Source organism: Gasterosteus aculeatus, chromosome 2 (assembly GCF_964276395.1).
Source record: "Gasterosteus aculeatus chromosome 2, fGasAcu3.hap1.1, whole genome shotgun sequence".
NCBI classification, from domain to species: domain Eukaryota; kingdom Metazoa; phylum Chordata; class Actinopteri; order Perciformes; family Gasterosteidae; genus Gasterosteus; species Gasterosteus aculeatus.
Window position 1 is genome coordinate 5649713 of NC_135689.1, and position 22467 is coordinate 5672179.

Consider the following 22467-nt stretch of genomic DNA (forward strand, 5'->3'; position numbering starts at 1 on the left):
AGCCTTTTGTTGTGGCTTGTTTTAAAATCATTGTAGGTCATCACAAAATGACCTACAATGACTTGTAATGCTGTAATACTACTTTTGTAACATTTTACATAACAATTTTTAGGGCATCTTATGAAACGATTCTTTTGTGGTGTACTTTACCAACACATATTTATGACCATTAAGGTACACTATAGTATAACATTATTTATTAAAATGTAGGTTATATTGTAATTGCTTAATTATTTATGAAAACTAAAGGCATGCTATAGTACGGCATTATTCGTGAATTGTTATTTCATACTACACACTACACATTTTCTCTGAAACCTTTAAAAACCTTATCACATTTTTTATGAAATTCTTATATTTCATTCACACTCCCATTCACACATCTACGGGCAATTTAGAGTCCCCAAATAACCTGATCCCCAGTAAGCCCCCAGAGCATGTCTTTGGGAGGAAGCCGGGGAGAACATGCAGACTCCACACAGAAAGGCCACTGGGCGGAATCGAACCCAGGACCTTCTTGCTGTGAGGCGACAGTGAGGAAATACAGAATGTCTCCCATAATCCATCCATCCATCCATTGTCAAACCGCTTATCCTACACACAGGGTCGCGGGGGGGCCGGAGTCCATCCCAGCCAACTTCGGGCGATAGACAGGGTACACCCTGGATTGGTCGCCAGCCAATCGCAGGGCAACACAGAGACACACACCCATTCACACTCACATTCACACATCTACGGGCAATTTAAAGTCACCAATCAACCTGATCCCCAGAGCATGTCTTTGGACTGTGGGAGGAAGCCGGAGAACCCGGAGAGAACCCACGCAGACACGGGGAGAACATGCAGACTCCACACAGAAAGGCCACTGGGCGGAATCGAACCCAGGACCTTCTTGCTGTGAGGCGACAGTGCTAACCACCACGCCACCGTGCCGCCCTTCTCCCATAATCTATTGATGAAATTAAATTAATTTTGTATAAAATTACCCCCTGAAGGACAATCTGGACACATGCAACATCCTCTTTCCTGGGATTCTGCGATCCGTATTTCCCCTGATTCCCCAAAATCCCCTTTTAACAGGGAGAAGAAAAGAAAAGGAAACCAGAAGAGGGTTTCCTTCCCCAGGATGGGCAGAAGTGCGATAGATATCGTACCTGCACTCAAAGTGAAAGCGATGCTTAGTTTAGCAAACCTTGACCTCGCCTCTTTGTCTCGCTAAGACAAATTCCTTGTATGTTTGGCATATTTTGGTAATAAATGTTTCCTGATTCCTGATTTGTGGGGGGTCTCTTTTCCTCCCCCAGAAGCTTCATTCCATGAGGCGCCATCGTTTTATGATTAACAGAGTGTGCATTCCAAGAGCAGTTCATTGCGTTCAAAGTGCTTATATCTTTCACAAAGTGACCTCGCTTTCCCTCCCAGTAAGCACTTCATCTTCTGGAGAACAAGAAACTTGCTGATTAATGATGAGATCGCGTCCGTCCCCTCAAGTCATTTGACAATCATCCCTCTTAGACGCTTCCAAATTACACAACTCGTCATGCGCTTGATGCTGATGGATGACCTTTGGCAGGCTCGCCTACTGCGAGGGACACGTTGTCGAGCACTGACGTCACGCGCCAGCGTCTCATGTGCCCACGCGTGCTTGGTCAAGAAACGACTCCCACACTTACTCTTCAAACCTCCTCCTGAATCCGGCAACGGCGCGCAGTAAACCCCGGGAGCTCAATTAACATAGTGACTGGGGAAACAGAGTTGTCCATTAAACAGAGACGTGCTGGTACTCTGCCGGTAAACCGGCGCGCGTGCGTGTGGGTCTGCACAAAGTGCAAATCAGTGAGCGACATAAGCGTCAAAAAGACGTTTTCTAGATGTTTTAGTTGTGAGCGTCGTGCCAGCGAGCACGCGGGACCACCGCGGTCTCCCTACGTGCGCGCCGCCACCCCCCTTCATGCCAAGCCTCTGACGTCATTTCCTCCCCGAGAGGCGTTCTCACAAGCGGGGGAGGGGAAGCGTGACGTCACTCGAAACAACAGCCTCCCCGGGGTGTGCGCGGTTGGCCGGTCAAGCTGACTCTGGGGTCTGTGTGCGTGGGGGGGGGGTGAGGGGTGGGAGGCTTGGTGCGTTTGAGCCCACGGGGAAAGTACGCAGCCGCCGCGCGGTGCTGAGAAGTTCCACCCCGGGGTGTCAACTCGACGGGCTGCGGCTAACACGTCTGGGGTTGTGAGAATTTCATGCCTCTTTACAGTTGTTGCTTTTTTTTTCGTTCGTAGTCGTCGTGTCTTGAGAGACCTTCTCGATTGTGTCGAGTTAATAATTAATAATAATGTAATGTGTGTAAGTTGTTGGAATGCGTAAACAAAATAAATATATATCTCACGCATTCAATGTGTGAGGTTCACACATTGAATGCCTCCCTCTAGTGGGCCTGGATGTGGATTATCATTGCAAAAACTAGACATCATGTTGAACATATATATTTTATTTATATATATAATAAATTTCTATGTACAATTTACTCTTTTTTTTCCGTAAAGAAACAAAATTGAAGAGAAAGCTTTGATTGCAAACAGTGTTTCATACTAAAGGGAGGGAGAGAAAAAAATGGAAAAGTGCTCACAAAACTAATATTTGTGTGTTATTTCCCTCTTGTTACTTGTTACCAAGAGCTACAACGAGGGGGGGGGGGGGGGGGTTGCCATTATTCTGCAAGGAGAATCAGAAAGCCAGGATTCCCCCTGAAGTCAGTTTAAAGTTCAAACTGAGAAATGTCACGGTGCTTTGAGCCACTGGTTTGAGATGCTTTTCACCACTGGGGGGGGATGTCCTGTCTGTAAGTCGCTTTGCTTATTTAGATCTTTTTAAGTGGTACGAACGTCAGGGTTTAATCACTGAATAATGATACATTCCACAGAGCACAGCTAGGACAGTGGAAATTGGCCACTCAATCACAATAAGCGATGTTTGATTGTCGGTCAGTCGGCCTCGGTAGACAACGTATGACACCATCAACGCAAAAACATGATCACATAAATAACGTCACAAAAATCATCCAGTGTACTTGAGTCTTGAACATTGGCGGAACAAGAGGTAACCCCCTTCCCCATACAACAGTAATACTTTAAAACAAAATGTATTAGTACATTTCCTTTCCTTAACGCAGTGGAGAAAGTCATGCAATGTGCAGCCTAGTTGGACCGATGGCCGCCTACACCCCATCGCTGATGGAGCTGCAGACGGCCATGGACTGTGCACTGACCGAGGTTAACGTTTTAGTGGCTTGGCCGCTCAAATAGGCCATGAAACTGGGGCCGGAGGTCTGGTGCAACAAGCTAGATTTGAGTCAGTAAAGGAATTCCAGGTTCTAGGCCCATAGAAGTGTTCCTAAGTGCGGGCCTGTGGGTGTCGGCCGGCGTCCGGGGGCGATTGAGATCCAGGCCCAGTAGCTTAAAGAGAACACATCCCCAGGTAACAGCACACACTCCCGGGAATGTCTGCGTGGCAGATTTAACGAATCACCACAATACCACTCACGTTTCACAAACGGCACAACGTCACGTCAATTCAAAAAGAGGGGTTTCCACCACCGAGGGTCTGTGCGTGTGTGCGTGAGAGGCGTCGCACCTCCCCCTGCCCCCCCCCCCCCCGGCGTGCTCCTGCAGGGCCTCGCGGGACAGACGAGATGGTCAAAAAAAGGTTGAGGGGAAGGAGCGAAAGGGCCCGGGTGGGTTTTGAGGAGGTTTTGTGCTTGATGCGTTTTGAAGGCACTGTCCTGTCACATGATGTCAACGAAGAACTCGCAGGGATTGCCCATGGCGTGCTGGAAGGACTGGCGACTGGCGGTGAGTTCGGGAGGAACGGACGCTAACTCCCTCCCAGGGGGGGCTCCGGGGGGCGTGGTGCTGCTGACTGACGTCTTGGGCGCCAGACGGGCCAGACAATAAGGAGGGGGCAGGCCCGGGGGGCCGTAGGAGGAGGCGTGGCTCCGCTCGCTGTGGGCGCACGAGCCCGGCCCCGGCTGGGCGAAGGGGGCGTGGCTGTGGACGAAGGAGGGGTGGCTGTTCTGTGAGTGACTCCTGTGTGACTGACTGTGACTGAGGCTCGACCGGGCGTGGCTGTGGCTGGAGACGGCGTGGCTGTGATGGCTCATTTGGCTGGCGGACCTCTCGCCGCGCCTCCCTCCACGAACGCGGGGCTCTGATTCGCTGCATGTTGACCTTTGACCCTTCTCCTGCGGAGAGGAGCGTCTGCCTTTGCCCGCGCTGGGGTTGGATCCACTGCTTCGGCTTGCTGATGAGGAAAGAAAATGAGGAAATTGAAGCACGGCCTTCTGCGGTTCACCACAGAATAATCATTTATAGTAAGAGTCAGCAGCTCAGACCTACGAGGTACTGATTAACACCGGAGCAGAACCTCACACATTAAAGAAAATACTTCATATCACCAAGCTCTATTTGGCCTTCATGAGCTGCAACGGACATGAGCCATCACATGACATGAAACACCTCCTCTTGAGCACTACACGATTAAATGCATTAATGCGATCAAATGCTTAAATGCACTCTTTCAAAGGTGTGACAAGAGTCACCAGTAAAGGGCAACACACCTTTATCTCAAAGGTTTATTTCCCACGTTGTACCTGCAGCAACTAATGCCGTGACCTTTATCAATTATTCATACAAAACCCCAAACATCGCTGACTATGAATGAAAACATGATACACCTGAATCAGAAAGACACCACCACACAGCACTTACAGATTAACAGTACATATTTGTTTTAAAGGATATCAACTTTGTCAATAGTGTTTTAAAAATGTCTCAATGCTGTGAATGCACACTACTGGCGTCATCCTGAAAGAGGTGCACCGCGATGTCGCAAAGTCAAACATTCCTCGCCAGTCCTTCCGCAATGAGCCCCACAGTACTGGGTAAAGTGGTGCATGATCGCCCCCTGTCTGTGAGCACAAGCCTCAGAGCGACCGTCCTGCATCATGCACCTCCCAGCCCGGCGTGAATGCATGCCCCGAGGTGCAGAGAGAGGGAGAATGGACTGTGAGGGAGAGTCACACACACACACAGGGTACACACAAACAAAAAAAAGGACAGAAGAGGAAAAGAACAAGATGAAGAGGTTGATGGATGGGATAGAGAGAGGAGCAAAGGAGTGGAGGGGGGTTGGCGGGCTTACCGGTTCCCCCAGTGTCCTGGGACTACCTCCTCCTTCAGTCTACCGTTGCCCAGCAGAAACAGAGGGAACAATAGAATTACACACACCTCCCAGCCCAGCCCACTACCCGATGTACCCTAATACTGTGCGTCTGTCCCTTATGGACGCACCTAATGGTGCACCCGTGGCTGTTTTGGGTATTTTCCTTGTCATCTGACTAAAAATATCTGTTCAAGTTATGGAGAACACATGCACTTTTTCAAACTAGTAGGCCAACAAGTGCCAAAAGACAGAAAACTACGTATAAATTACATCACACAGCTATACTTATCTGTCATCTCCTTCTCTTCGACGTATCAAAGGTTTCTGATGAACCAACTAAGCTGAGTGACAACCGGCGAGAACAAGACCTGATGATGTCTGGATGAATCATTAAAAAAAATGATGCATGGTGACATGTTCGATCGCCTGGTTTTGAAATGTGTCACAACCACGCCGTCAGAGCCATCCACCCATGTACACCCCCCCCCCCCCCCCGGTTCTCCACTCCCCTTCAACGCAGACATCCAAAACCATGCAGAAGCAACACAAAGCAACGTTCTGATTCAAAATGGAACAAAAGATCAATCCGGCCCGGATGAGGGATGGCCTCGGTGTTGATCATTTCAAGCCGGTGATTGGTAATTGTGCTTGATCAGATTCGCTCGTGTGTACACACCCAGTACTGCAGAGCTGTCCGCTGCGTGACTCAGGATGCTCATGATTGACCTTGACAATACAGGATGCGTTTTAGAACACACATATTTGATTGATAAAGATGCAATCCAATGTCAACTTTCCGCCCGTGAGGCAGAACGGATAGAATTAGCAAGAGCGCGGGGACACGTGTGAATACTGACGTCATATGTCAGGAAGAATTAGATTGGGAGGCAAAAATGTCACGTTGCGCGTTGAGTCAAATTACCACGTTAATTAAAGCCTCGTGGAAAAAAAAAAGCTTTCTCTGCTTTTTTTTTGTTGCTCACCCTCGCTGTGCTGGCTGCCTGCGCTCCCACTGTGGAAACTGTGGCATGGGTCTGAGTATCCCGGGGGGAAGCTGGGGGGTGCAGAGGGAAAGGGAGGGTAGGGGAACGGCTGCCCGCCCAGAGGCCAGGGGTTGGTCGTGGGAGGCAGCGGTGCCAGGGTGTCCTGCTCCGAGCCTCCGCCGCTGGATCCCTCGTTTAAGTTAAGCGACGCCATGTCTGATGGGGAAACAGCAGAAGGTTTAGTGCAGCCACTCTGTTAATGAATGAACCTCACACAGCTGGTTTCCCGGGGCGACACTGAGGGACACCGGGGGGCCGTACTTTGGCAGAGATCTCCGAAGGTGTAGTAGCACTGCTCGGAGAAGGTGATCTTGTTGACGGTGTGTCTCAGGTAGCCGTGTTTCAGCAGACTGCTGGCGTACTTCCTCGCGTCCCGCCGGTCCTTGAATCCCTCGACTCTGGAGTAGAGCCAGTCCACCACGTCAGCACCTGACACAGCAACAAACGGGCCGACATGCTCAGCAAGCAGCACAATACAGACAATAGAGCCTTGAATAAAGTTGGTGTTGTTCATGTTAAAATGATACCTTTTAGGCCTCAGACATTGATTTGATTTTGCCGAGAATAACAATTGATATATTTGAGGAAAACTGGTGGGATTTAACGTTTTACATTTTTTTCAGAAACCGGTTTTAGATTTCACATGAAAACTTTTCTCACCAATGACGGCATTGGCGATGGTGATCTTCAACCACATCCTGTCCCGGATCTCCAGCCCAGAGTCGGGCAACTGCATCACCTTGACGACGGTTGCCATGTCTGTTTTACTTGCAGACAGAGGCAAGTCGTCAAACTCTGGCATGGGAGAGGAGTCAGAGAAATATTGACAAAAGGACATTTTCAAATGTTTAAATGTTGTAAGGTTATCATAATTACCACAGAATGGATGCTTCATAGAGTGTGTTGCAGGTGATGGTTGGTTGTTTTTACCATAGTGCGGGTAAGGTCCCGTCAGGGCGGTGGTGTGTGAAATCCAGGCTGCTGGGTCAATGGGTCTCACTGGCTCAGCTGAACAAATAAGGTCAAACATACAGTTCAGCCTCCTCCGAGACGTTGGTATATAGTTCTCCAGATTAGTTAAAAACATCTGTTCTAACATCAATTTTCTATGGAGGTAATAAAGGTTTTTGATGTGATTGTAAAATAGTACCGGGGTCCGTCTTACCACGAGGGATCGTGAAGTAACTCCGTGGAGACGGGTCCCAGCATTTGGCAACAGTAAGACTAATGGGACTGGAGAAAAGGCAAATAGATAAACAATTAAAGATCATCGCTACAAATCACCTACCGACACCATATGCTAATCTATGTGTCTCTGCTCAGTATCAAGAGTGTGCCATGTACTACAAAAGCTCGCTCTCAACTACATTAAGAGCAGGACATTGATGCAGGAAAGTAGCCGATAGCAGCTCATAAAGGTCTTATGGAATAGTAACAAAGAGTGTTGGTAAAGTTGAAATCTAGCAACAAACATGCAGGTTTGGCAACAACGGGGAAGCTGTTGGGACATGATTTTTCTCAACAGGGATTCCTTTAATTCTTTGAATACCTAAACAAAGAATAATGAGATTAACTAGTTAGTTGGTGTAAGATTACCCTCGACCTACAGTTACTTCTGCCCTCGATGTGATAATCTTCTGTAGCAGAGAAGTGAAGCATCACAACGCTCAGTAGTTGTTGGTCCGAGCAAGTTGTGTTTTCTTACCCAGTTTTGGAAACAATCTCTCTTAAGATCCTCACTGCGTCGTCATTGCTCATGTTCTCAAAGTTTACATCGTTCACCTGGTGGGCAGACAACAACATGCATGACATAAAGACGCAATCCAGCGGCAAATACGATTTGTGAAGCTACGCAGAATCGATGCACTCTACTGGGCACATTCATCTCCGCTGTGTTCTTCCTAAACTGCTTTTGATCGGATACACATTCATAATGAAACCTATTTTGTGAATGTTGAGGCAACAATGGCCGTAACTCTTTTCTAGAGGGAGTCGCTGTAGAGCGCGGAGCTCAAAACAGAGGCATCAGCAGGAAGGAAAAGGAGAGGCAGAATTACAACTTCTACAAAAGAGGCTGGTAACGGAAGGGAATGCAACATTGTGGTTATTAACGTCCCATCCTAGTGAATGATGTGCTTCCAGTTTGCTTCTTGTGTGTTTACGTAGCCCGTCCTTTCTCTTCCAGGCGACATGCTGTAATGGAGGTTGTTGGGCTCGGGCTCTAGATAACACCTGGAAGCTGCTCAGCATCCCACTCGATCCATTTTCTTGATCAATTGTTCCCTTGTTATGTATCCTTTGTGTCATACGGATTGTCTATTCTGTACACACAGCGTCTGTCGCACATCCGTCTGTCCTAATCCAAATCAAGGGACATGGACAGAGGGTCTCATATGCTGTGCTGATAGTAAAGGCCAAAGACGTCCATTTTTAATACATAGGATTGACTCGACTTGTCTGTACAAAGAACACAGAGGTGTTCTAACTACTCCAAAACAACAACATTCATCGCAAACATGTATCTTGATGAAAACTCTGAAAGTTCAATAACACTTTGTAAAATTGAAAGAAAATCTGAAGTACCTGAAGGAGCATATCTCCAGGTTCTATTCTCCCATCAGCAGCCACTGCGCCGCCTTTCATTATGGAGCCGATGTAGATGCCGCCGTCTCCTCGGTCGTTACTTTGACCCACAATACTGATACCGAGAAAGTTGTATTTCTCTGTGCGGGAGAAAGCACAGAACACACAGTATTAGGGCTTTAAAAAACGTATTATAGCTATGCTTTTACATTCAAATGTATGTGTCGATACATATCCATGTAAATAAAATGGAATCGTAGCTATGGAAGTGTCAGGTTCACCCATGTTGAGCGTGACGGTGATGATGTTGAGGCTCATGGTGGAGTCTGTGATGCTGCTGAAGGACGAAGACTGGAAAGGCAGGAGGAGGACAAACACATCAGAAACAGTCAAAATACATCAGCCCTCTCATCTGTTTGTTATGCTTAATGTCTACATCAATTTCGCCAGGATATATGCGTGTGATGTGTCTTTGAGGCGCTCACCCGGTCTATTTTGGCCACTTTGTGTCTCCGCCGTCGCCGCTTGTGTCTGCGCATGAGCTGTGAAGAAGAACTTTGTTCTGTGGAGCTACTGAGCCTCAAACACAGTAGGAGAGAGGGGAAATAGAGATGTGGGGGGGGGGGGGGGGGAGAAAAATGTACACGGTAAGTAGTGGTGAGTACGTATACTACGGGTACAGCACTGAAAAGACCTGAAACGTTAACAAAAAACGTGTTTACATTGTAAAACAGTGTACATTTAACTAACAAAATTAAGCTAAATACACATTTGCAGTACAATAAACTTACAAAGAAACAGAACAAATCAATTGTCACTTAAGCTGAAGTTACAACTTCTTTATGTTGCCTTATAAATATAAATATATAGTTCCTAATGATGTTTTATTATAATTGTATATATGTATAAAACAGAAAGCTTCTGAGAGTCTGCATGGAGCGGAGGGAAAGGAGGAGAAGTATTTTGTTACCTGCTCGCGTTCTCGTCTTCCTCGCTGTCAACGAACGAGCTGGACTCCAACTCGCTGCTCATCACCGAGGCGCTGTCGTAACCCATGGCCGAGTCCCTGGCGGTGCGCTCTGATTTCGAGTGACCGTTGATGCGAGGGACTGGAGAGGGAAGGAGCAGAGCGGCAGTGAGTCAGACTGGAGGTCGCGTGGCTCATCGCGGGGGTCAGATCACAACGAGAGGGACGGACCGGGAACGGAGGGAAGACGCAGTCACTACGAGTGGCACAATTGGGAAAAAAATATCCCTTAATATATGTCTTAATGCGCTCTAAAAATTCACAGGAGTGTACTTAACCGCCGTGCCCATTTCCATACGCACATTGCCGGCGGGGCGGGGCTGCCTCAGGGTGACAGCGGATTGGCCGGAAAGGTCTCATTAGGCGAAGAGGGCGCGGCAGCCAACGCATTGGCCGCGAGCGAGCGAAACATTCCAGCAACGTGGATGTTCCCATCGCTCTCTCTCTCTCTCCGCCCACAGGCTGCTCCTGGGACAGCCGAGCTACCGCACGCAGGCGCTCGATCGGCGGACGGACATGACATCCACTGTCAAGATCACACAAACATGTGTCCTCCCACGCTCAGATGACTGTCACACCAGGGGGAAACCAAACAGGAAAACAAGCGTGCGGGTTGGCCGAGCCAGACTGAGCTCTGCGCCGTCTCTAAAACTCAGCCCAGACGCTCTTCACCCGCCGGCTGGCCGCTGACAGGCGTCGCGGCTCGTCTACAGCGGAGGGGAATGAGCGTGAAGGTGCTCTGCGGAGAGAGCGGGGAGTCCGAAAACAAGAGGTGAGCAAGGCAATTTTTGGGAATAGAGACATTTTAAAAAGATAATATGGTATTAACGAATCGCATACAAGTTTGTTTTAATGAATTATGATCCCTAAATCAATGAATAATGCACAGGATAAAGTAAATGCGGGACTGGGTTAACAGTACCGTATAAATAACAATAAACTCTATATATATATAACTCTACGAGAGCACTTTCCCATTCAAGCGATGGAAAACAAATACCTACATTAAACATATTCAAACATTAAATCTCATCATCAGAGATAACAACAAATCTCTCTCACCACAGCCAGTGTAGACAGTGAGCCTCCATCCGACGCACAGAGAAACTGAGCTGCGAGTCGGGGGGGTAAACGACTGCCTCCTCCCGCCCTTCAATAGATGGCAACTATAGAATGACAGCTAATCCGCCTCCCTCCAATCAGACGACGGTATTCTCCCAAACGGACACACTGAGGGACTTAAGACGGTGTGCTGTCGAGTCCCACCTCTGCCTCGGTGTGAAAGCGCCATCGGGTTGTTAGAAGCACATGCGCCGTTCTGACCAACAGTTGCGACAGATGTTTTTGTGCTTTGTGTTAATACTTTCATACGAGCGTGAGTGCTTTGGCTTAGCCGTGTCGTCTTTGACCTCAACCCTGAAATCCCAGCACTGCTGAACAGCATTAAACTGGTTCAGGGTATTACATGTTTTCTGCTACAATCTAGTAGCTGCGCATTAAGAGGCGGGTTAAGATGCAGAGCAGCTGGCGGCGTTGAAACAGATCGTAACTTCATCCAGCACCTGTTAACCATACTAAAATGTCCAACCGCTGTATTATTCATTTGTTTATTCTCGAACGCTGTTTCCCAGGGCTGCAAACGTTCACCCGTCACTGTCAAACAGCCGGCATTCAATCTGTGACAAAATCCCTTGAAGCGTGTGTGCGTATAAGGTGACGGGGGAATTCCTGCTGATGCTGCAGGCTGCAAAGAAAACTAAAGCGGGGCTACCGGCTCCTTCCGTACAACCGAGCGATGGAAGAGCGACCACAAAGCTGGCTACACCCAAAATGAAGCTCATTAGCCACACGTGCTCCCGCACTGCTACGTCTTTTTAGGTCAGTCTGCACAACAGGGGAATGGGGACAGATGTAAAGTTCATTAGTCTCCGAAGTATTTCCGCGTCGGCCAGGAAACAGCGGACGTGCAGTTTGGGAGTCAGCAGCAGTGGATCCGACACGGAGGTCGCCAACAATATGTCTGGAATCGAGTGAAACACTGCCACGAAATACACGAGGGTGACAGATTCGGATTAAAAAGGCCGTTACTAAGGCCTGAACCTCACGCTGCGTAACTAATTACGTAACCGATTATGGATTTTGTGCAGGATACGAAGAGACAGGGGAGGACAGGGGAAAGGAAGTTAGAGAGAGTTGGCTTTAACAACAGCAAAGTTTGAAACCTCATTGCCCACAAAAAAAGCACTAATTTCGCCAAAAATATTGGTATGCGACGTTGGCTGGTGGAGTCTGAAGCAGAGTAGTTTGTTTGTCTCAAATAAGCGATTTCAATAGAAATCACAGACTTTCCTGTGATATTTCCCAAAACGCTGGTGTCTGTCGACAGGGTATAATTAAAAAAGTGTCAGAGTGACCGAGTGGAAAACAGCCTCTGACCAAAAACATCCCGTTTGCCAAACAGTGAACTTATTCACCCGGCGCTTTCTTCACTCCTCTGAGGATTTAAATATCTGTGCTGGGTCATGTGATCCCATGGAGCCTCTTTTCATACGTGCCTGCTGTCTGCTAGCTTAGTTTTGAAGGGAAGTGAAGTGCTGTAGGAGGCAACAAAACGCAATGACAAGAAAAAATGACAACGTAATTGGATTTTTTTGCCTCCGTCCGTTCCGATACTCACGCTCAGTTTCTCTGGCTCTCCTCCGCGCCCGCTCTCTCTCTCGCTCTCTGCGGTGGCTCAGGAGGGACTCCGTTCCCGTCTCGGTGTCCAGGCCATCGCGGCTGCTCACCGCATTGGCGCTACAATACATACATCGGAAAACATCAGTCAGATTCATAACGATGTGCACAAAGACGCGCACACTCCCTCTGTCTCCCTCGAAAGAAAAATCGTTCAAATTAATTCTCCAGCCAGCCTGCGACCAAAACTCCTGAACATAATCCCCGGCTACAATGCACGCCTGTCTGTTATGATATCGGTTTGCCTGCCATTCAGCCTCAGGGGAATAACCAACTCATATTATCACTCTGTTTCCAATTCAATCCCTCGGGCCGAAATAGCAGTCTCATTGTTCTATGGTATGTGATGTGTTTTTCACTAAGTGTCATTAATGACCAGATACCCTGAGAGGGAGCCATCCTGGACAATGCCGGCATTAATGAGACCCATTGAAAGCCCAGATGGTGCCTGGAGTTTGATCGGGAGACACACAGACAGACAGACAGAGGAGAATGACAGATTGCATTTAAAAAAAAGCAAGAAGCTGCAGATCAGGTGTGGGCCGAGCAATGAGCCGGCCTGTGGGAGGAGTCTGGGGGCTCTGAAGGGGCTGGAGGGCGGTCTGTTATTCAGAGACTCTGTGGCCTCCGGCACCAGGGGTCAAGGGGCCGACACCGCCGCCGGGTTGAGAGAGAGAGAAACCTGAAGCTGGTGAGAACTCTACTCAAGCCCTGTCAGTCCGTCACACACACTTAGGCTGATGTGCGACGAGCACTCGACACCATTCATAAATAATCACGCTGTCGCGCTGCCACAGGGCGTGCGTTCACGCGCGCTGAAACGGCTCAATTAGAAATGCTGTGCCGTGTTCGTGTTGTCACACACACAAAAAAGGAAAATAAAACACAAACGTCACCCGGCGCCGGCTCAAAAGTCCGCACAGCGCTCACTGGCGATGTTGCAAAGGATCAATGCACATTAAAAAAGCAAACAAGGTGCCGTGTCTGCGGCGTTCGCCCAGCGGGATGCGGCGCTCAATGAGGCGTGCGTACACACTTCTGCCTCCAGGTGCTAATGGGTGCACCTGGGCCGGGCTGCACCAACACGGGCTGCAGGCCAACGGTGTGCTGGTTGATGTGGCTGCGGCTGCCAGTCTGACCAGCCAGGCGGCGGGCTGCTGATCCGGGCCGGGGGGGGGGGGCAGGGATTATCCAGGGCGCGGCGCTGCAGCTGTGAACGAATGCCACCTCTTTTCAACCCCCCCCCCCCCCTCCCCCGGCCTGGCTCCTCTCTGCTGCCCATCGCCGCCCCCCCCCTCCCTCCTGGGAAATGGAGACGGTGGCTTTTAATGTCCGTTAATCCGGATTACCAGGCAGAAGCACATCGCTGGTGTGCATTCGCAGCCCAAAACACCTATTCTGTGCGCACATCAAATGGAGCCTATCACGCCGACAAACACATGAAACGCATGAATAAATCACAAGAGAAAATGAAGTGGTAATAATATTCTAGCTGTTTACGGACAGAAGCAAAAGGCTGAGGACTGGATTCATTTCAGAACGAGAGGTTTGCTATCGGGAAGTCGCCACCACGCTGGTTCTCTAAAAGAAAGGCCCGTCTGTCCGGCTAATACAGGGGGATAAGAAAGGGAGAGTAAAGGAGGGGGGGGGGGGGGGCATGGCGTGGGTGAGGAAGGCCCGGACACCGACGTCTTACTCCACAAGGTGGCGGTAGTCCTGGGTGGAAGCCGCCCCGGGAACAATAAAACCATCAGGGCAGCTGACAGGCGAACAGCGGGGGGGACGGCCCATAGGGGGCGAAAGGGAGCCGAGATGTCAAACACTGGATAAAGAGATACACTGAGACATGACAGATTGCATGTTCTCAATATAGAGCCTGGGCCATATTGCTCCCGCGCTGTAGCGGCAACAACCCCGGCCCCCACTGCCCCCCAGCCCTTCTGGCTATATTTAGCTAGGGACTTCTCCTGTGCAGTGCAGCGATATCCTCCGTTCTGGCCGTTTGGGGTCAAAGTCTGGGCTCAGGTAATCGTCACCGGGCCGAACGGGGGAGAATCTTCATTCCTGAGCTTTCAACGTGTGTGTGTGTGTGTGTTTGGGCCACACGTGTGCTCGGAGAGACCGAACATAACGGGCCTCGCTGAGTGCAAGTATTTGCCTGAAGATATTCGTGCCGCGAAAAGGCTATTTCCAGAATCAGCAGCACCGGCGGGCATCCGCGTCATGTTTACATCGATGAGCGCCTCGCTCCGTGGTCGGGAGTGGGCGGGAGGGAACGCACACAAGCGGGCGCGCGTGGGAGAAAAACTCCCACCCGTGCATGATCCCGCATCCTGGAAGCCTCAGCACATACTTACATACGTGCCCGTATTCACACACAGGCGTGCACGGACCACCTGCACCTCACGCACGGGCCGGTGACCACGAACCTCTGTGATGAGCTTTCCGCGCTGCTAATTAGCTCGTACGGCGCGGCGTGAAATCAGAAGGGGCGAGCCGGTGCGCCGGGAGGCGGGCTTGAATGAATCCGCCTACATGTCTGTGTACGTGTGGGTGAAATTGTGCATGCGCGACGGTCAGTAATCGGCCCACTTACTGGAAGGAGGGGGGCCGGGAGTCTCCTATGCCCCCTGTTCTCTCTAGAGGAGGGGGCAGCTCTGGATGGCTCTCTGTGCACTGAGATCCTCCATCCGAGTGGGAACTCTCTGCCAGGACCAACTGAGAGGGGGGGAGTCGGGAGAGATTTGCGTTAGACGAGGCAAGTTTATCTGTACGGCGCATTTTAACAACGAGGCGATTCAACGCGCTTCACGTGAAACCGATGGAAGCATCGAGGCGTACGGCGAAAAAAACAATTAAAAACATTTGATTGGAACATTAAAATAATAAACAAAGATAAAAACTGAATAAATGTTGGGTTGCAGTTTAAGAAATAAAATACAGTAGTAGATAGTAAATTAAAGGCGGCTCGAAATAGAAAAGTCTATGTCGAGTCTCAGCAGACCTGCAGCCTTTTGGGAGTTTCTCCAGATATTTGGAGCAGAAAAACTAAACGCTGCTTCTCCATGTTTGGTTGTGACTCTGGGAACAGAGAGGAGACCCGTCCCTGACGTCCTGATTGGCCGACATGGTTGGCGAGGTAGCAGCAGATCAGAAATGTACTTTGACCCTAAACCGTTCGGGGTTTTATAAAACCAACAGATACGATTTTAAAGTCAATTCTTTAAGAGACACAAGAGACATTTATGCTCTGAGAGAAACACAAACGACAATAAATATGGTGTTGAATGACACAGGCTCCATAGCGAGCAGAGGGAAGATGTAAAACAACCTAAACAGACATAAACACGCAGTGATGCCGGCACCGGAGACGAGCACGTCAGGCGAACGGGCGAGATGCCGCCAAGAGGCCACGGAGACGACGACTAAAAAGCGCCACGCTGCATTTACTCAGTTGTGTGTCGGCACGAAGGATGAGGTACAGTGAGCCGTTGATATAGATATTTTCCTTTCATCAGGGGCATCAAGGGACCCTGAGTACTTTGGGATTCACAGTTGTCACTGTGGTGTCACTAGCTTCTTATGCTAACCCTGTGGGGTACTTTCTATTTCCTCCAATAGAATTTGGATCATTTCCACCATTTCCCATCAGCGTCAGCTCCTTTCTGAGCGGCTTTCTGCCTGTAAGAACGAGCCCTCCGCTCCTCGGTGCTCCAGCTTTACGGAAAGCCGCTTTATTGAGATGTGGTCTCTCTGCGTTTGACAGTATCGTCAAAGGAAAACGAAAATGTGTGGAAGTCATCTGGTTGGTTTTACAGCGGTCGCTGTGGAGCTCTGGCCTGGTGTGACTTTATGAATATCACTGCTTCACCCCCCGTTTGCAACAACAACGGAAAAATAGTTAATTATGCAGAATAATCGCTAAAGGGTGACGCCAAGATTTATCTTTTTATATAACTTGTAGGAGACTAAATATACGTAAAATCAGATCGACAGCATGTGGATAGTAATGAAGACTCACACGTGTACATTTGGTCAAACGGAGCGTCGTTCAGTGGAGCCTATTTAATCACCGCATTGACACTAAGTAAGTGATATTGAACAAGACGGCCCTTAATGACTCGGTAGGCAACACCGTGTTCCTCGCTCTGACCTCCGACCTCCCCCGGGAGCCAACCAATGAACATTCCCACTGAGATCCATAAAGTATACTGTCAAACTACGTCGTTAAAAGAAAGCCACAGAGTAGATTAAACACGTCAAAGTCATCAATACATTCTTGCTTTTAATCTTCCATCTGTATTAAAAGCCGGCGCTTGAACCTGCGTTTTCTGCTTTTTATGATTCCGATCTAAATCCTTGTATAACATGACAGATTGATGGATTTATCTAAGCTACTATAATTTGTTGTCCCTATAGGGGAACCCGGGCTTTTCTTCCATAATTACAAACGCTAATAAAGCCACACAAGTCAATAGAGTAAGTGACCATCAGACAGCTTACAACAGATACAATGATATTCCTTGTTTTAGCAGTTAAACTATTTTATGGTGTTTTGTTGCAGTAGCGACTAAAATATCTAATGGAATCACCCACACTGCTACAAATCAAGGTAAAGAGCGTTAAAAAAGCTCTGTGGAGGCGTAACAAAACCACATTCACATGATCCATGAGTGCCCTGCACACGTCTCTGAGCTGAGGAGAGAGAGCAGCCGTATCACTTACCCAGGACACTACTCGCCCGTTGAAGCAGGGCAGCTTGGCGTTGTCGTCGGAAATCTCTTCTTTGACAACCCTGTGGAGCAAAGCAGACACAGGCGGTCAGGCGAAGCGACCAGGAGAAGGACACAGAGTGGGACACAAAGTGGGACACAGGGAGGGACACAGTGGGACACAGGGTGGGACACAGTGAGGGACACAGGGTTGGACACGGCGCACGGGGCCCGAGACGCGCCTCACAGTCAGAGAGCGTCTGAGCCTCTGAGTTATTGATTCATGAACATGAATCAAGGCCCTCCAGTGACACTCGGCGTGTTTAGCGCGATGAGGACCGGTCCAACCGGTCCGGATAGAACCATTAATCTGTAACGACTGGCTGTGATAGTCACCTGCACAGGTGAGATTGAGGGAGTGAGAGACTGACAGGCGTACGTAAGCGCTCAGAAGGGCGTCGAGGCAGAGGAGTACGTATTAATAGAGCGATCAAGCTCGTGAACTTTGCCGTGTGTGTGTGTGTACATCTTCGGCTGTAAATTCCCAACCAAAATACCTCCCAGTTAACCTTTGACCTGCTGGGACACATTTCAGTGACAACCAGTCCCCACACCTGCCGGGCTCGTGTGTCGCGTAGGGTGGCTGGAGCTCGCCGAGGGGGCTCAGGTGATAAGCTGGCAAACACCTTCTGTGCACACCGACGTGCACATTTAACAGGTTCCGTCACAAACCCTCCTTTGTATCTTGGGGGAAATGTTCGTTTGTCGCAAAGAAGCACATTTTGAGACCCTCTGGAGACCTCGCATTAGCTTCCTGCCACATGACGAGGGGAGAGGCGCGGCTTGAGAGCAGCAGGAAAGCCTGAGAAGATTCTACGCAGGGGACAGCACCCTGACAGCAACTTTACAGCCCCCCTACCCCACCTTCCCCACACCCGCCCCGCGCCTCTCCAACACGCACACACACACACACACACACACGCACACTTGTTTGCCAGAACTTCTCCGCTACTGAAATGATTAGCCAAGCCGCTCGTGTTTTTGTGGGAGCTGCACTGCCGGGAGTGGCGGACAGAGATAACGTGGCCTTGCGGCTGGAACGGGCCCCCCCCCCGCCGCCCGTGGCCCCGTTCCACCTCGGGGAGGAAGGGGGGAGGGGGGGAAAGGGGGGCGGGGAGGCGACGGCTGCTTGTTAGGTAGGAAGTGGTTGCATCCTCCCTCTCGAGCTGCACGGCCAGCTGCAAGGTGACTTGAGAGGATGTGGGAGCGGCCCGAAAGGTTACAAGGTCCACTTGTAAGTGTATTTTTAAGGTTTTCGAAGGAACTGCCAAATGGATTTCTTTACCATATCTGTAACAAGAACTGAAGCAACCAGAAACAATTCTAATCACGACAGATGACGTCTTTATCGTGTCAGGCCCCCAACACACACACAAATGAGGGATGAGCACATGTCTGGTGTGGTCCCTTCTTAACAGATTTTACAGGATAATGACACAAGATGGCTGGATATTCCACTACTGGGGGTGTTCTGGCGGGTGGGGGGGAGGGATTAGACGTGGTAGTTGATGCTTTGATGGACAGAGGAGGGCTTAAACCAGAAACCAGGGGCAGCAGAAGCCGGCCAATACTCTTCAGACTTCAGTGGGCTGATGCTAATGATAGTATGAACACCGAAGCAAAAATATTTGCAGTCAAACATAATCGTAAATAGATCGACTTCAACATGAGACAGTGTGAGACAGAGGTGCCGGATTTAGCCGTGTGATTTTCTTCCACGGCGGTACGATAACAAGGTCTAACAAAGACTCTTGTTGTAAACCCTATTACGACACAAACGCAGCACAACCTGCAAAATCTGCCGCTATCCTCAGCGAGAGCAGGCGAGGCGAAGCAGAGGTGCATTGGTGCGGCGAGCTGCAGATTTTTGTCCTCTTAACTGCGGGGGCTTAGCACCCCTACCTCCGCAGAAGAAAGACTCCCACAGCAGCCCCCCCCCCTTGTTTTTCTAAGGCACAAACAGGACTGTTTCTTCCGGGGCTTCGGGGTTGGCCTCCTTCCTCGGAGAGCCTGTGTGACTTGCATTATTATAGCGAGGCCTCGAACCCGCTCGCCACCAGCGCGCCCACCACAAAACGCCGTGTCATCGCCTTGTAAAAAAAGCCCAAGTGTGTTGGTGCTTGAAAACAACACTCACTCAACGAGCTTCCTGCCTGCCTTCTGAATATTGATGAGTGAATGTTACGTGTGTGTGTGTGTGTGTGTGTGTGTGGAGGGGGGGTGTGTGTGCACAAAGAAACGTTCATCATTAAAGCTGTCATAGTAATGGCATATTAATGCCATATAAACGCCATAGGCGACGTTTCCAAGTATCCCCGGCGACTCCAAAGGGAACCGAAGTGACATGTTCGCTGCAGCGGGCCGAGGCGATTAGGGTGCAAAAGGCCCGTTCATCAAAAATGTGTGTGCGGCGGGCCGCTGCTTGGAGAGCTGATATCGCCGGCACGAATGTGGCCCACCAATCCCACATAAAGATGGCGGGGTTTTTTTTTTTCTTTTTTTCTGCGCAGCAGGGGGTCTACTACAGAGGACCTCGCGCTGACTGCTCATTTACATTTCAAACACAGTCGAGAACTGCGAGGGATTTGATGTTTTCCCTCCGTGCTCTGCAGTCTTATTCCTCCCTCGCTAATTCTCCAGAAGCCATCGAGTCTGTGTGTGTGTGTGTGTCTGTGTGTGTGTGTGCTTGCAGTGCAGCCAGAACGGCTACCACAAAGTGCTGCTATCCTCCTGCGCTTTGGACTGGTTTTCGCTCCCATACCGTGCCAGCGCCATACGGCGCTCACAGAGCCGGAGTATTCGGCCTCAGCTCAAAGGGCCGGAATGCCGACGGAGACGCCTTTACCGACTGCGGCACAACGACTCTGTGTGAAAACATTCGCCAATGTCCAATTCGCGGCGTAGTGCGACGTGCTTTGTTGATGCACGCGCCCGGGGGAAGCCGGCGTTTCTCCCGCAACATGGGGCTTCGTCTCTTATGTGGAGAAAGCAAACACGCATTGTTTGTTTCCATAATCTGCCTGTCGATCACCTGAGGCCTTAGTGAGCAGTCCGGCCTGCAAACCGAGGGCAGGAAGCCGGGCGGGTGGGGGGCGGCTCACCAAAACCTGTAGCCCGCCACCAGGAAGAGACGGTTTCCCTCACAAGGTCAGGCTGCAGTGGGAATGTATGACGTTTTGGCTCCACGCACGCCGCCTGCCCGCCTCTGCATTTCCTGCAATCCTGCTTGCGATTACCGTTCAGGTTTGTTTTTTTTCCCCCACGCGTGACTGATCGGACTGGAATCAGAAAACCGGCACCGACGCAGAGCTGTGATCCACAGAAGAGGCCCCGATAAGACTAGATCTCGCAGACGGAGAGAGCCGGAGAACTACGCAGACCCGCTGTGGCGTCCTGGACGTCGGGACGGGATCACAAAGAGGAGAAACGGCGAGGAAACAAAAGGGAGGCAGAGCAGGGAGAAATGTTTCCAGCGTCCAGCTAATAAAGGAAGTGGCTCTCGTTGCTTTCTGGTGTGTTATTCAACGGGGGGGAAATAATAAAGTGAGTTACTGTGAAGGCTAATTCTATTTGGGCTACTAATCATCGGCTTGAAACTGCATTGCATGGCATCTAATGTTTCCTTGAATATTCTATTTTGTTCCATAACTGATGCAACGACAAACACTAATCAGGGCTTGAAACGTGTAGAAATGTGTTCACTTTGCATTGTTTAAACTACATGTCACTGTAATAACGCAGCTTATAATGCATTCGTTAAAAATGAGGTCGTGAGGATGTGGCCTTGTTCGACAGATGTCCTCCTTGCATTAAATGGTTACATGAGTGGTCGTATTCCCTGCAGTCCATTGTGTGTAAAGGAAGACAACTTCCTGGGACATCCTACACGGGAGAATAAAACATTCCTCTTTAAAAAAAAAAATGTTTTTAAAGGGGGCTCATCTTTTACTCCAGTAAGACGACGTGAAACCGGAGCGCGTGAGCGTGCGTTAATGCGTTAATACGTGGACGCGAAGGAGCCGGGCACGGTTCTTTCTGGCTCTGCGTCATCGCGGCTCAGGGCGGATCTGGTATCACCTGGAACCCTCGCGTGCCTGCGCCGCTGCGCGCACACGCCGCCCACAGCGAGCAGGTGCCAGGAGCGTGGAAGCAAGACACGCAAGTTCACACACACATGTAATTGCCGCCCCCCCCCCGCGGGGGACCCGGGATATGCATGTATGTTGTTGTCATGTCATTCACACCGCTCGCGCACGCAGCGCAATAACAAATTAGCGAGTGAGCCCGACAAACGGGGTGATAATAATAATAATAATAATGGTGGCCACTCACCCAAAATCCTGGTCCATCGATTTGAAGAAGAATTTGTAGCTGTTGACCGGTCGGTTGTTGAGGACATTTTTAAAATCCGCTAAGGTGACTTTCTCCGGAGAAACGGACAGCTTGACCAGATAAGGAGTCTCCTCCTCGTCTATGTGGTATATTATTTTAGTCTCCGCCATGAGAGTGAGGGGAGGACAATCATTGACACGGGAAAGCAACGAGGGTCGGCGGCGCGATAAAGAGGCCCTGCTGCGTTACCAGCTACCCGCAGAATAACATACCCGCGTTCCCTAAACGGCGAACCCGCGCGCCCGGCTGCGTGTGTCGGACCAACGCCGCGGAAATCCCGACATAATCGCGCTGCGGTCGCCTGTGTTCCTGCTCCGGTGCGAGTCGGTACGGTGGCTCTCTCGGCACTAAAACAGGAAGGGACAGTCCACATCCTTGCGATATGGAGTGAGGGAATATTGCTGTTTTTTTCACCCCCCCACCAGCTTATTGGTTGGACGGTGCTGTCATCTAGCGGCGTGTCCGGGCCGCGCGCGCGGGCCGGTTTATACAACAGCCGGGTTCTCGCGAGCTGCACGGGAAGGACCTCGCGAACAAAGAGGAACCGTGAAGCCTCCACATTACCGCGCGAGGCGGTAGAAAATAAAGCTAATAGCATATTCTTTGAATAGAATACAATAAAAAAAAATTTAAAAAAATAAAAAAATCTCGGTCAAGATACACAATGACCCTTTTCCCCTTTTTTGGCATTGCTGACACAAAT

The 22467-nt window shown here is 49.9% G+C and overlaps 1 protein-coding gene across 16 annotated transcripts; it reads right to left on the bottom strand.

Annotated features, from left to right (window-relative positions):
* Nucleotides 1-2466: 2466 nt before the first annotated feature.
* Nucleotides 2467-22214, bottom strand: LOC120829147 (segment polarity protein dishevelled homolog DVL-1). 16 transcript variants are annotated; one of them, XR_013452493.1, is made up of 17 exons: nt 21705-22214; nt 17326-17395; nt 15197-15318; nt 12542-12660; nt 9808-9946; nt 9323-9407; nt 9119-9188; nt 8838-8977; nt 7960-8036; nt 7420-7487; nt 7131-7262; nt 6915-7049; nt 6516-6683; nt 6195-6410; nt 5888-5937; nt 5191-5229; nt 2467-4290 (listed from the first exon to the last, which is right to left on the bottom strand). XR_013452493.1 is itself a non-coding variant. In XM_078087875.1 (16 exons), exons 1-15 carry the CDS (start codon nt 21872-21874, stop codon nt 5927-5929), a joined length of 1725 nt encoding a protein of 574 aa, XP_077944001.1. In that variant the 5' UTR covers nt 21875-22214; the 3' UTR covers nt 2467-4290; nt 5888-5926. The 16 variants fall into 16 exon arrangements, 12 of the variants coding, with proteins under 12 accessions (XP_077944001.1, XP_077943997.1, XP_077943992.1 ...); XR_013452492.1 differs by having other exon boundaries at nt 9323-9410; XR_013452494.1 differs by having other exon boundaries at nt 7185-7262; nt 9323-9416.
* Between the last annotated feature and the right edge of the window lie 253 nt (nt 22215-22467).

What these genes read in the sequence shown, in the direction of transcription:
- LOC120829147 (XM_040193008.2), bottom strand. Translation starts at nt 21,874, where the DNA reads ATGGCGGAGACTAAAATAATATACCACATAGACGAGGAGGAGACTCCT. An exon ending in CATCGCCAATGCCGTCATTG is followed by an intron (nt 6,684 to 6,914) that starts GTGAGAAAAGTT and finishes TTGCTGTGTCAG; the next exon opens with GTGCTGACGTGGTGGACTGG. An exon ending in AGGCAGCCAGCACAGCGAGG is followed by an intron (nt 4,291 to 6,194) that starts GTGAGCAACAAA and finishes TTTCCTCATCAG; the next exon opens with CAAGCCGAAGCAGTGGATCC.